The sequence below is a fragment of the Lepidochelys kempii genome, chromosome 9, assembly GCF_965140285.1.
Source record: "Lepidochelys kempii isolate rLepKem1 chromosome 9, rLepKem1.hap1, whole genome shotgun sequence".
Lineage (NCBI taxonomy): Eukaryota > Metazoa > Chordata > Testudines > Cheloniidae > Lepidochelys > Lepidochelys kempii.
The window spans coordinates 30172855-30186703 of NC_136388.1; the positions used below are offsets into that span (position 1 = coordinate 30172855).

At 44.3% G+C, this 13849-nt stretch overlaps 1 protein-coding gene across 3 annotated transcripts in view; it reads left to right on the top strand.

Moving 5' to 3' along the window:
- The window catches only part of LOC140917284 (phospholipid scramblase 1), a 55688-nt gene that overhangs the window by 5412 nt on the left and 36427 nt on the right, over window positions 1–13849 (top strand). For all 3 annotated transcript variants that reach the window (XM_073359740.1, XM_073359741.1, XM_073359739.2), the window contains exons 2-3: window positions 12884–12913; window positions 13748–13849. In XM_073359740.1, coding sequence (XP_073215841.1) covers window positions 12904–12913; window positions 13748–13849 — 112 coding nt within the window. In that variant the 5' untranslated portion in view covers window positions 12884–12903. The remainder of the gene's footprint in view (window positions 1–12883; window positions 12914–13747) is intronic.

Here is a 13849-nt window from a genome sequence, read left to right on the forward strand (position 1 = left end):
TATCTGGATGACCTTGAAAACTGGAGTAATAGAAATGGGATGAAATTTAATAGTGCAAGGACACTGACTTAGGAACTAATCACAAGATTTTTTGCTATAAGATGGGGACTTATCTGTTAGAAGTGACAGAGAACGAAAAAGACTTTGGGTGTATTGGTTGATCACAGGATGACTATGAGCCACCAATGTGATGTGGTCGTGAAAAAGGCTAATGCAGTCCTGGGATGAATCAGGTGAGGTATTTCCAGTAGAGACTAGGAAGGGTTAGTACCATTATACAAGGCACTGGAGAGACCTCATCTGGAATACTGTATACAGTTTAAGAAAGATGAATTCAAACTGGAACAGGGGCAGAAAAGGGCTACTAGGAAGATCTGAGGAATGGAAAACCTACCTTATGAGAGGAGACTCAGAGTGTGGCTTGTTTAGCCTAACCAAAAGAAGGCTATGGGGAGATGTGATTGCTGTCTACAAATTCATCTGAGGGATAAATACCAGAGAGGGAGAGGAGTTATTTAAGTTAAGCACCAATGTGGACACAAGAACCAGTGGATGTAAACTGGCCATCAACAAGTTTAGGCTTGAAATTAGACGAAGGTTTCTAACCATCACAGGAGTAAAGTTCTGGAACAGCCTTCCAAGGGAAGCAGTGGGGGCAAAAAGCCTTATTTGTTTCAAGACTGAGCTTGATAAATTTATGGAGGGGATGATATGATGAGACTGCCTACAATGATATGTAGCCAGTATGCAACTGCTAATATCCAACATCTCCAACATCCAGTGATGGGACACTAGCTGAGGAGAGCTCTGAGGTACTACAGAGAGTTCTTTCCCATGTGTCTAGCTGCTGGGTCTTGCCCACAAGTTCAGGGTCTAACCGATTGCCATATTTAGGGTCCGGACGAAATTTTCCCATGGGTCAGATTGGCAGAGACCCTGAGGCTTTTTGCCTTCCTCTGCAGCATAGGGCACTGGTCACTTGCAGGCCTAAACTAGCATAAATGACGGATTTTTCTGTAATTTGACGTGTTTAAATCATGTGAGGCCTTCAGTAACTCAGTCAGAGGTTCTGGGTCTATTAGAGGAGTGGGTGGGTGAGGTTCTGTGGCCTGCAACGTATAGGAGGTCAGACTAGAAGATCATGATGGTCCCTTTCGTCCTTAAAGCCTATGAGTCTAAGTCATTAGGCTCAATGCAGGGATAACTGGGTGAAACTCTATAGCCTGTGTTATACAGGAGATCTGTCTAGATGATCTATTGGCCCCTTCTGGTCTTAAAATCTGCAAATTCCAAATTTGTTTATTTTCTTTATCTCTAAACCCCCATGTGTTTAATGTACTTCTTTAATCTGTTATCTATCTCTTCTATGGGACATTTTCAATTATTTACTCATCTTAAAGGTTGGAGATGTAAATTCTGTGAAGAAACATATCAAATGCATGCTCTGACCTGGAAGATGTCCCTAGGGTAAAATCTTGACTGTTGAATAACGGTGTCCCCTGAACTCTCTAGCCTGGGGTGCCTTTTGCAATGCTTTAGTGGTGAACAACAACCTCTCCCCGTTCTGCTCACATGCAGCCTGCAGCATGTAAATTCACTCCCAGCTAAATATATGAATGCTCTCCCAGCCACTCATGAACTACATATAGTGTGATACCTGCAAATTCTTAGTCCCAGCCTTGTTCCCCAGAAATGTGCATCTTGTACTGCTTAGTACACTCCTGGACAGTACAAGCTCATGGTACATCTGTAATTTCATCAAAGGAAATAAAATGTGCACCAGCCTTTCTATCTCAGATGGGGTTTCCCCACACACTTTAATCCAAACTCATACTAGTTAAGATTAAACAATAAGATAAGTTTATTAACTACAGAAGATAGATTTTAAGTGATTATAAGTATAGATGTATATAAGACAGGATTGGTTACAAAAGAAATAAAAAGATAAAAACAAAAGCTAATACTTAATGAAATTAAAAGCAAAATGTCTTTCTCAACATAACCTCGCAGTGCAGACTGGGTCTTCTTCAAGCCTGGAACCACTCCAACCTTTGTTCAGTTCTTTTAAAGTTGTTGATGTCATAAGCAGAGAGATGGGTGGTCATGGTCACTCATTCTCATACCTTCTCCCCTCTTGGAGGATTACCCCCCGTTGGGGTGTAGACAACATGTAGTCCCTCGTAGATGTGGGGGTTGAAATGTTCCTGTGATGCAATGTAAATTTCTTGTTTACACCTTCCTGGCCCATTAGTACCTTGCTGGCGTGCTAGTGTATCTTTGTCGTTGAGAAACTGGTTTGTGGGTGTGACCCAGAACTACAGCATATTTTAGTAACAATCATATAGTAAAATCTCACAATTTTACATGCAGTGGTGTTACACACATTTCAACAAGATGATAATATTCAGCAGATTATGAGTTTTCAAATGCTTCTTCAGAAAATATACTTTGTACAACATATATCATAACCATATGAAAGTGAGGAATATGGGGTACAGTGTATCACATGGGATACAAAGTGTCACAATATATATTTACAAAAAATCTGGTCTTAGTTTTACTCTGTAAAGCTGAGACAGGAAGGGTGAGGTAATATCTGTTATTGGACCATATTACTCCACCCACCTTGTTGCCCTAAAATCCTGGGACCAGCATGGCTACAGCTACACTGTAAAGCTGGGCAGTTTGGCATTTCAGCTTTCTCTCGTCACAGGTTTCTATGCAGAGACATTGATGGAGTGATAAGATATTTCCTTTGGATGTTTCACTCTTTTGAGGGTATCTAGATTTTTTTTTAATAGTTGTTCACTTGCTTGTGGAGGGACCAGAGGTTTTTGAGGTGCCCCTTTTGATTATTTAATTATTATGCTTTTGATTTTCATGTTAATTTAGTCCTCCTGAAATGTGCTGGCTTGTCAGCAATAGAGGCTGAAGGTTAGGATTTATATAAACAATCTAACATGGGGGTTTTCAAACTGGGGGTCGTGTCCCCTCAGGGAGTCACAAGGTTACTACTTGTGGGGTCACGAGCTGTCAGCCTCCACCCCAAACCCTGCTTCCCCTCCAGCATTTATAATAGTGTTATAAATTAAAAACACATTTTTTCATATTTAAGGGGGGGTTGTACTCATAGGCTTGCTGTGTGAAAGGGGTCACCAATACAAAACTTTGAGAACCACTGATCTAACATAATGTGTGTGGAAAAAGAAACAAAAGTCACTCCCAGATATCTAAGATAAAGTTCCTTCTGGATCCCCCAGAGCAGCTTGTCTTTGTAAGTCTGCTTTCTACACTGTAAACTTTCCAAGGAATGGTCTGCTTTAATGCCTGCTTCTTCTATGAGGCTGAGCATAGTGTTACTACTTTTGTGGCCCTAAGCAAATATGTTCATGTCAGTATTTTCTGTGACATAACCAGAAAGAGATAAAGCTGCTTAGACCTCATCATGAAGAGAGATGACAGTTGCCTTAAATTATATTCAAAACAAAATAGAAAAATCCATGGGCAGTGGGTGAACCACGGGCTCAGGGAGGCTAGCCCCCGACCCAGTCCACTCCTTCTGCCTGAGGCTTCCCCCACCCAAACCCAGACCACCCCCCCCCGGAGCACTGGGCAGGCATGCGCCCCCTTCCCAGTCCCAGAGCGCTGGTCGGGCGCACATCCCCTAGCCTTGGAGCACCAGGCGTGCAGCCATGCCCCAGCCCCAGAGTGGCAGGCGGCGCACAGCTCCCCACCCACCCACCCACCCCCTGCCCTGGAGCACTGGGCAGTACGGTCCCAGTGCCGGGCGTCCCCCCCAGCACTGGGCAGCCCCAGCTACCCCAAGTCCCAGCCGCACTAGACCCAGCCCCAGCAGGCTTCGCTTCCTGGAAGAGGAGTAGCCTGCCTGGTGGGCAGGGACCTGGGGCCAACTAGCAGCAAGAGGGGAGGGAGCCTCTGGATGGAGCATGGGTGGGGCCACATAGGGCTGTTTGGGGAGGCACAGCCTTCCCCTGCCTATTAGACACTCTGCCCATGGAAAAATCCTGTAGTGCACCTGACTGCATACATCTAGGGTTAGATTCTGATCCTATGTTTGCTATTGTCAACCTAGAGAGTGCATCTCCTGACTTAAACCAGGATAACTGAAATCAGAATCTGTCTACATAATAATCATAAAACAATGGTCTGAGGAAACATATATGAAAATGTTTTGCTGAAAGTTTTTTTTTTCCCCAAGTGCAGTTCATGAGTAGGAAATGGGGAAAAGAATGTGGGGGTGTTATTTCCCTGTTTAATAAATTTCATAATACACTAAAAATACCACCATCCCATTCTTCTGATTTCTCTTAAAGCAGTTGTTTCCTCCACTGTTCTTACAAATGTTTTGAATGTCTCCGAGGCATTTGGGCTAATCTGTCTATTGGACATATAGTTAAGTACTGGAAGTGTGGATCCCTCCAATGGTAGCAGAACAATATTGGTACTAATTGATACTGCCCGTTACATCAATAATGTTTCTGCTTGAGTAAGACAATGGAACTAAACAGGTGCCTTGAGGTTTTAATTTGCAATGGGAAGCAGAAGGGCATGTTGTTCTGCCAGTTCAGCTTGTTAGGCAGGACTTGATTAGAGCCAATCTGTTTCTTAGCAACGGCCCTCCCTAGCTACAAACACACTTTAAGGGAGAGGAGGAGATTTGCTAATACCTTTCTGACAAGCTGGATAATGGTAGAAAGCAGAAATTCACAGCTGGAGGCTAACCAGTGAACTTTATTGGACAGTGGGATTTAAATACTTGTGCATCAGACTTATCTTTTTTAATTTTGAATGATGAGCACACATGAGCCTGAACTAAGAAGATTCGTATCTTTGGACAGAAGAGGGGTCATATCCTAGGTTACTGGCTTCATATTTATCTGTGTCATTCATGTTACAATATTTACTGCACTTCAAATATTTTTTTTTCAAATATGTATACTAATCTCTCATTCAATATCTAGAAAATTGTATCAGTCCTCTTAGTTGACTCAAAGCAGTATGTTAAGATTCAAAGAAAATGGGATAGTTATTTATGATTAACTCACCTGTTCCAGATTAGTGTTTGCAGGTTCCTTAATAAACTGGTAGTGGCAAAATAAAATCCAAAATTTGACATGTTTAGTAGCCATGAATTGACATCCTCTAGTCACAAAACAGTTACATCTCTGGAAGTGAACAGCTGTAGATGGAGGCCCTGGATATGGAGAGGGAGATGATATTTTAGGCAGCTAGGGCCGATCCTATGGAGAGATTTGAATATTAAGATGATGGGGAGGACTCTGTTTTGTTGGGAGCCAGTGTAGGAAATAGAGTACCAGGGTCATGTGTTCATGATGACCTGTTTTTGGGGGGGTTTTTTTTGTTTTTTTAAGGAAATGGTCTGTTGCACTTTGTACCCGTTAAAGCTTTTTGAATACTCTTATTTGGTTGGTTGTTTTATTAAAGTTATATGGCTTCATTCCCAGATTGAATTACAACGTTCAGCCAGGAGGCCACAAAAGTATAGGGTTCTATAGCCAGATTTGTCTGTGATAGGATTGGATGTAGTCTTCTAGGCAGCCTCAGGTGGAAGTTGGCGTTTTTCTCAGTCATGGTGCATAGCCACCCAGTGGAATCCACAAATCCTGAGTTAGGCATCTAGCTCCCTATACAATGAATGGGGAGAGATAGACATCTAAGAATAAAAGCCACCTAAGCTTGCCAATAGTGGATGCTGACTGGAGGGGTATCACCTAAGTCCCACTCCTCTCCCAGAGTTAGGTACCGAAGTCTAGGTTGAAGGGAGGCATCCTGTCTCAGCTTGGGGTCCACATTCAGGAACCCTCTCCTGAAGTCAGGCACCTAAACGGTTTTCTCACAAGAACAGTGGTGACATGTGCCTAACACTACGCAAAATGGCATCTTTCTAGCAACACTGTCTTTTTTGCCTGGGTTCAGTTTCGTCCAGGTGCAGACTGTCTAGAGATATTTAATTTTTGTAGGAGAAGAAACAAATGAGCTGTAAAATTTTCTCAAGATGTATGTGTAGTTCTAAGTTACTACATGGATCTATATCATCTGCTTAAATCGATGGTTCAACGCTAACAGGAACAATAGTATTGTCATTGAAGGAAGTGGTAGTGTGGTTAACTACAAAGACCAGAGGGACTTCTGAAACGGGGGGAAAGGGGGATCATCTAATTTATTCATCTGGTGCTTGTTGTCACCAGGACTATGGGAAATCTCACTGAGTAGCACTCTGCTTGCTCTGAATCTCTGCCTTCCATGTTGCCTAGTCCTTTACACCTGTGCAAAGTGATAGCACTTTTACGCTTGTTTTATACAAGTGTCAAAGACTACATGCTGTGCAAGGCAGTGGGGACTGAAGCCCTCTGCTTGGATTCCAGCTCACACAATAGCACTTGGTGCTTTGTCTGAATGAATGGGTACTGCTTCTCTGAGCAAAATGGAACCCTGGAGAGAAAGAGAGAGCGATGCATTGCCACAAATCCCCTCCTTCAGTAACAGAGTTTTTCTCGAAGGAGTCTAGTTAGTGACTAGATGCTTTTGGGACTCCTTTTCTTCCATACACATTGTTAGAGGGATTTCCCTTCACCCTCCCACTTCCCTGGTTCTTGTCACGCAGACAGTAAGCAGCAAGAGACCAGAAGTCCGAAGCGCAGACAATGCCATGTTTATTGGGGTTAGTTTCCAAGCAAGTGTATTCTGAAGCCCTTCAAACCAGTCGGGCTTATCTCTATATTCTGATAGTCTGTTCCCCAGTGTCCCCCTTCCCAGCTCTGATGCCGCAGCGCATTTACCCAGTGTCCCCTTAGCAAACATGATTCCAACTTGCCTTCCCCCCCACTTCCTGTTTGACCCCAGTTTATACAGTAATAGTCTCAGCTATACCTTAACCAATCGTTTTATTGAAATGTAACTAACCAATCCGAACATATTGTAACGTAATTCGCTAACCAGTTATATCCCACTACCTTAATTAACTTGCACCTAGCAAAATTCATTATACAGCAGACAGAAACAATTAGAGAACCAGACAGATTTACAATGGAAAAGTTGAGGCCGTAAAGAGAAAACAGTACAGAAATGAGGGTTTCACAACCAACCAATGATAAATGATTTCTTGCCAGACAGGATGCCATCAAACTAAGTTTTCTCTTTCCATCTTTATCTGGTGGTGATAGGCACTATCAGGACAGGATTGTATTCTAACAGCCCAATACCACCTTATTTCAATGTGACTGGTTTAGAATGTGAGGATGTGACTTTAGGCTTCCCAGCTTATGGCTACCCCTGCTGCTTAACCAAAAGGCTTAGCCTAAGAAGAAGGCCTTGGACTATCCTAGTGAGAGAAGGCCCATACACAGGTGGACTGTGATTTTGATTCTTTGTTTTTATACCCCCCGTGTAACAGGGTTCTCAACCCACTCCTCTTCCGGGAGCCCGCTGCCTGCTCCCAGTAAGGCCCAGAGAGGCTTCAGGATTGTGCAACACCCATGCCTTTATTTACTTAAAGTTATCCCATCACCAGTGTCTATCTAGGAGACCTCCAGTTCTCTCCCTGACTGACCTCTCCCTGGCTCCCTCCCAGCCTTTATAGCCCTTGACTTGTCTGGCCAGCAGGTGTTGCCAATCCTCAGGCTGGCATCAGGCCTTTTCCATCAGCCCCAATCGGCTTCCCCTGATTGGAGCTTACTGGGCAGGGGCTAATTAGGTGCTTTTGCACCAGCACCCTGCTACACACCTCCCCCCCTTAAGCCGACGCCAGGCCTGATCTTCCTTGGTGCCGCTTTTCTCGGCCTGGGGTTTTACTCTGGGGGCGGCCTCCCTGCCCAGCGGGGTGGTCCCTGGGCTCAACCCTGTAGGGTTTTGGCATGCCCCACCCACAAAAGGTGCATTGGGTAGGGGGTGGGCCACCCCACAAGTCCACCTCCACCCAGAGGTTGTCACACCAGTCGCACCCTTGAGCAGGTCGCCCTAGATGTTCTCTTTCCTTCCCTGGTGGGGGAGACGGCTCGGCGTCAACTGCCCTGAGGCTGCTCCGTGTCTCTGGTTTGGGCCCTCTGCCTCTTGGAGTTTGGGCCTCTCCCTTTTGGGTTTCTACATTCTGATCTTTCTTTAGCTTCTCTGCCTCTATCACAGAGATTCCTTCCCCTGGGTGGTCCCGTTCTGGAACACTTGTTCCTTCATCAGTCCCTCTTGTAGGGTCCCTATCCTGGCTGTGTTGTCTAGCGTTTGTATCTTTCTCCCCTTGAGGTTGTGGGGACTCCCTCTTCTCAGGGTCTCAGGCCTTGCCCCCACCCTCCAGGGTCCTCCCTCTTGCTTTCTCTGTTGGTCTCTTCCCCATACCCTCTCTCCCTTTTTAGGAAGGGTTCCAGTCCAACCCGAGGACCACGGGGTAGGGCAACCCCTTTATTACCCCCACCCGCTTCCAGGCAAACCTTCCCTGCACCTCCAGGGATACCTGGGCCACGGGACAATACTCCCCATCCCCGTGGATGTGTTCCACCAGCATCCTTTCTCCAGGGATAAGCCAATGCGGCTTTACCAAGCGCTGCTGTATGAGGGAGCGGGCTGAGGCTGTATCTAGACTAGACCTCTCTGGGACTTTCTCCCCACCCACACGGGGATAGTGGCTATTCCACGCCACTTCTTCAGCCCCCCAACCTTGGTCCAACCACAGAATTCAGCAACCCCACAGTCCATCACTGGGCAGTCATGGCTCTTATGCCCCAGCTGTCCACAGCACCAGCATAAAATCCGTCCCGGATGGCTAGGGGTTCCCTTGTGCTCCTCCCGTTGCTTGTCTGCCAGCTTCCCAGCAGGGTGCTCATGGTGTTTCTTGCCTCCCTCTGTATCTCACAGGGTCCAGTGCTCCCTCACGGGGAAGTCTGCCTCTGCATATTCCTCTGTCCTTTTGGCAGCGGCTTTTATAGTGCCAGGCTGATGTCGCCACACCCAGACCCGCATGGTATCGGGGAGGCACTGCACAAACTGTTTGAGGATCCCCTGATCCATAATCTGCCCCACTGTTTGGGCATTGGGCCTCAACCACCACGTCGCCCAGTCCGTCAATCTCTGGACGAAGGCCTGGGGCTGCACACCCCCTGCCCACTGGGCTGCCCGAAACTTTTGCCGGTATTTCCCTGATGAAAGCCCCAGGCAGTCCAAGATGGCTGCCTTCACTGTGTCATAGTCCCTAGCCTGGGCATCCGTCAGGGCCATGTATGCCACTTACACCTCCCCAGCAAGATATGGGGCTAGCTGCAGAGCCCAGGTTACCTGGTCCCATCCCATGCCCAGGGCCACCCACTCAAAGGTACCCAAAAAGGCATCAGGGTCATCCATCGGGGCCATCTTACAGAGACTAAGGCCCAGGGGCCAGGTGCTATCTCTCCCCGCAGGACTTACCAGCCTCTGCAGGAGCTGCTGCTGCACTGTCTCCTGATCTTTGATAAAGTCCTGCAAAGTCCATTGTTGCTTGGCCTGCCAAGCTAGTAAAGCTTGCCTCTCCAGCTGGTGGGACTGCTGAAAGGCCTGCAGTGTCTTTTGTGTCTCCCTGTGTTGCTCCATGAGCCACTGCAGAGTGCCCTCCATCTCTGGGTCGCCAAACTGTGTCACTGGCAATGTATCCCGGACAAGCCCCCACATGTAACAGGGTTCACAACCCACCCCTCTTCCAGGGGCCCGCTTGCTGCCCCCAATAAGGCTCAGAGAGGCTTCAGGGTTGTGCAACACCCATGCCTTTATTTACTTAAAGTTATCCCACCACCAGTGTCTATATACAAGCTTGACAGGATTAGTCACCTCCTTTACAGGCAGAGTCAGCCTTCAGCTAGGAGACCTCCAGTTTCCTCCCTGACTGACTGACTTCTTCCTGGCTGCCCCCCAGCCTTCTGGCTCCCTCCCTCCCTGTCAGGCCAGGAGCAACAGGCCTTTTCCATCAATTGGCTTCCCCTGATTGGAGCTGACTGGGCAGGGGCTAATTAGGTGGTTTTGCACCAGCACCCTGCTACACCTGGTAACTAGCTAAGTGATAAAAATACACCTACGTTCTTAAAGTATAGGCCTTAACAGGCAGGCCTGAATATCTATATTCTAATACCCACCCTGCTCCACCAGCCTCCACTTCCTGGGGAACCTCAGTGCCAAGATATCAAGATTATATAATGCTCTTTACTATTAGGATCTTGGATACTATGATGATAAGGGACATATAAATACTGGAATAAAGTCGCTATTACAATTTACATCACAAGTCCAAAGTTCATGAAGTGGCTTATGTAATAGAAAGATTAGTATCAGTACTATTACAAATTGTGAAGTGTTTGTGGGAGCCAGGTTCATTCACTAGTGGAATCCTATTTGCTGAAACTTTTTTGTTATATTAATTCTGTTGAAGGAATTCCTTTTTTACAAAAAATAATATTTACCTCCCTTTCAAGTTACAGTGGGTGTAATTAAAGTTTCCATTGTCCTTCACAGGAAGGTAAATTATTGCCTGTTTGAGTATGTATTCCCTATACTTATGAAAGGGACTACCATTAAATTCAGTAATATCTTATCTAATAGTAGAAGGGTTTTACAAATTACTTGCAAGTTTCCACCCTTTTTTCTAGAATGGATTCTTTATCGTGGATTCAGCCAGGCAGGAATTTCCTCCTTCATAGTATATTATCTGAAAAAGACAGAATCATAGAAATATAGGGCTGGAAGGAACCTTGAGAGGTCAACTAGTCCATCCCACTATGCTGAGGCAGGACCAAATATAAATGGTTTTTTTCCCCATTTTATTCATACTTCAAACATGCCCACTCATTTCCCAGTCTCTCCTCCTCATTAGCAATTTTATTGAAATTTGGTCATAGGAGCAGCAGGGTGATACAGATGTCTGGATATCTTTCTTTCTTTCTTTCTTCTTCCTCCACCCCAATCCCTCAGAACTGTACATGTTTGTGTTACACTTTGTATCAAAATAAAGGGAGCCTACCTCTGCTCCTTTTAGTGGTATCACTCTGTTCATATTCTAGGAATGGCAGTCAAACTCTGTAAAACGGACACATCCCAGTTAGTTGCTTTTTATTTATTTATTCATTTTTAGTTTTTCTACACTGTGCATCTTACAATGCTAAGTCACCTCTCAAAACACTGTGTCAGATTCAGCAAGGTGGATGTGGAGTGTGTGCACATGCACTTTACATGCTTCTACACCAGCTAAACCCATGAAGATTAAACGGAGGTTGGCCAGCCGACCAATTGACCACTCAGTTGATTGCCTATTATTTGACTACAGTCAAATATTCCAGCAACAATTCCCTGATGTAGGTGGCAGCCTATTTTTTTGATTGGCTCATGGTGACATTCTTTCATTTTTTTAGCACTTCATTTCCTTGTGTTTCACATTTTTCTGAGTTATTTTAACTCAGTTAAGTAACTTGGTTTTTCTGACTGAGCATAAGTACCTATCTGAGGATAAGCCTTTATGGAGACAATATAGCCTTACTCTTTTTTTCTTACTGTTCTAATAAATTAGTGCTTTAATATATCTGACCATTTTTGACATTATTTGACTCATCAATTGACCAGTTATTTTTGGATCAAATACCCAACCTTACATTAATGATATTTCTGCCTCCACCCTCTCAGGGTATGCCTACACTGCTCTGTAAACACAGGCTCAGACTCAGGTTGGAGCCCAGACCCTCCCCCTCCCTCCCCCCCAAAAATCTGACTTGGGTCAGCAAGCACTCAGGACTGGGTCATAGGACCAACCTGGGTCCTGCTGAAATTCAGGTCCAAACCCTGTTATTTTGCAGTGTGGACACAGCTCAACCTAGTCCTGAGTCAGAAGGTTTGCATAGTTCAGTATGGATGTATTATCATGGTTGTGTGACTCGACTCTAGCAATTGTAAACCCAGGTTTACAATGCAGTGTGAGTGCTCAAGTATGGGTTTCAACACACAGAGTCCACAACTGTGGGTCCCACAGAGCTGTGTTTAGAGTGTAGTGTTGACATTCCCTAGTGACCCTAAGGGGTCAGCTATAATGAGAAAAGTCCAAAGATAACAAGAAAATACAGCCCAGGTGGAATTGTGGGATAGCACTGGAGAACTAGCAGTGCCTGGGCTTGATTAGGGTGCATTCTCCCTGCAAAGTGTGGGTTGCCAGCCCAGGCTAAAGCAAACATGACCTCAAGCCTCTACCTTCATCTGTGCCTGCTAGTTTGAGCGTCAGGCACCCTCAAGCCCAGGTTAGAGGTCTTTCCATGTGAATGGAGAAAGGTTTAGGGGCTATACCCTGGCTAGGCTCAGCTAATTCTGGTAAAAACATGCCTTTTAAGGGCTTGCCTTCACTGCAGGGTTAATCCAAAGTATTGCTCCTAGCTTGAGTCCTGCTCCCTCCCCACACATCCTTCACTCAAATGTGATGGTGTTTTTAACTCAAGTTGGTTGGCCTGTGGAGGGATGTGGGCTGCAGCTGACAAGTTGTGCTGACTTGAGCTGTTATTTTGCAGTGTCACAAGGGTAACTTGAGTGAAGGCATTGTATAAGATTCAGGGTGACACATGTGAAGCCATGCTAGCTGGCTGTGTTGTAACTTAGGCTGACTCCTTGCTACAAAATAGCCAGCTAACACTGCTTCAGCCTTGTCAGTCTGTGTCTTAACATGATTGAAAAACCATCTTAATACTTAAATCGATTAAGCTAAGAAAATGGAAAAAATTGTACCCTTTCCCTTTCAATACATAGTCTGAAGGTATTCGTGGCTAATTACTTATAAATAGAAAACCATAAATGTGAGTTTTGTGTAACAGAGGGCTTTTTTTGTTTTCAAAGCGTGAAACAAATGTCTTTTTTGCAGATACACTTGTAAACGGGACCATGGAAATACGTGAGTAAAATATTTCATTAACATTGGTTAAATGTCTTCTAAATGTGGATCACTTACAGGAGTCTAAACTAAACAGCTAAATTAGTGATATATATTGCTACAGTAGTAGTGGGAGGGCTTCTTAGAATAAATGCGCTTCAACACAGATGTTTAAATCGCTCTTAACATCCTTATGACATGTCGCCACATGTCAACTACATTGATCAGTATAAGTAGTTACCAGGCCTAAATTATCAGGATGAGCTAATAGGGATTTAAATGCAGATAATTGGTCCCTTGTGAGTGAAATGATACAACGCAGGAGCAGGAACTATTTAAAAAAAATCTCAAGGATCTTGAACCTGTAAAGCTGTTTGTTAATTAAGTGAGAAAAAATTATACCAAAATTAATTAGGAGAATCATTTAATTCTCCTTCTCTATGGAGGAGAATGTTGACTTGTGTTCACAAGTAATTATTTGAATTAGAATGGTACCAAGAACTTTCTATTTTGAGTATTACAAGAGAAATAGAAAAGGAAGGTGCTGGTATGGAGTAAGCATGAACTAACCTCCTAATTAGATACAGTTTACAGTACCTGTTTACTTTCAGCACTTTTTGGATTTGAATGCATCTAAATTGTTCTGATTCTTTCATAATGTAAAATTTCCCATTAGCGTTTTTTAAAACAAGCCTTCTGTTTTTAAGGGCATTTCATATTGTTTAAATACAGCAAACTTGTCATAATGTCTAATTTTCATATAGATCTTATCTACAATGAAATAAGTTCATTTTATAGATTTGTTTTTTAATTTGACAAAACAAAAAAAAATGAATATTTGTTTCTTTCTTCCAGCAAATAAAGCTGCTGAATTTCCAAATCCCACTTACCCTCCAACTTATGCAGGAAATCAAGTTCCTCATGGATATCCTCAGTACGCACCTCAAATTTTCCAAA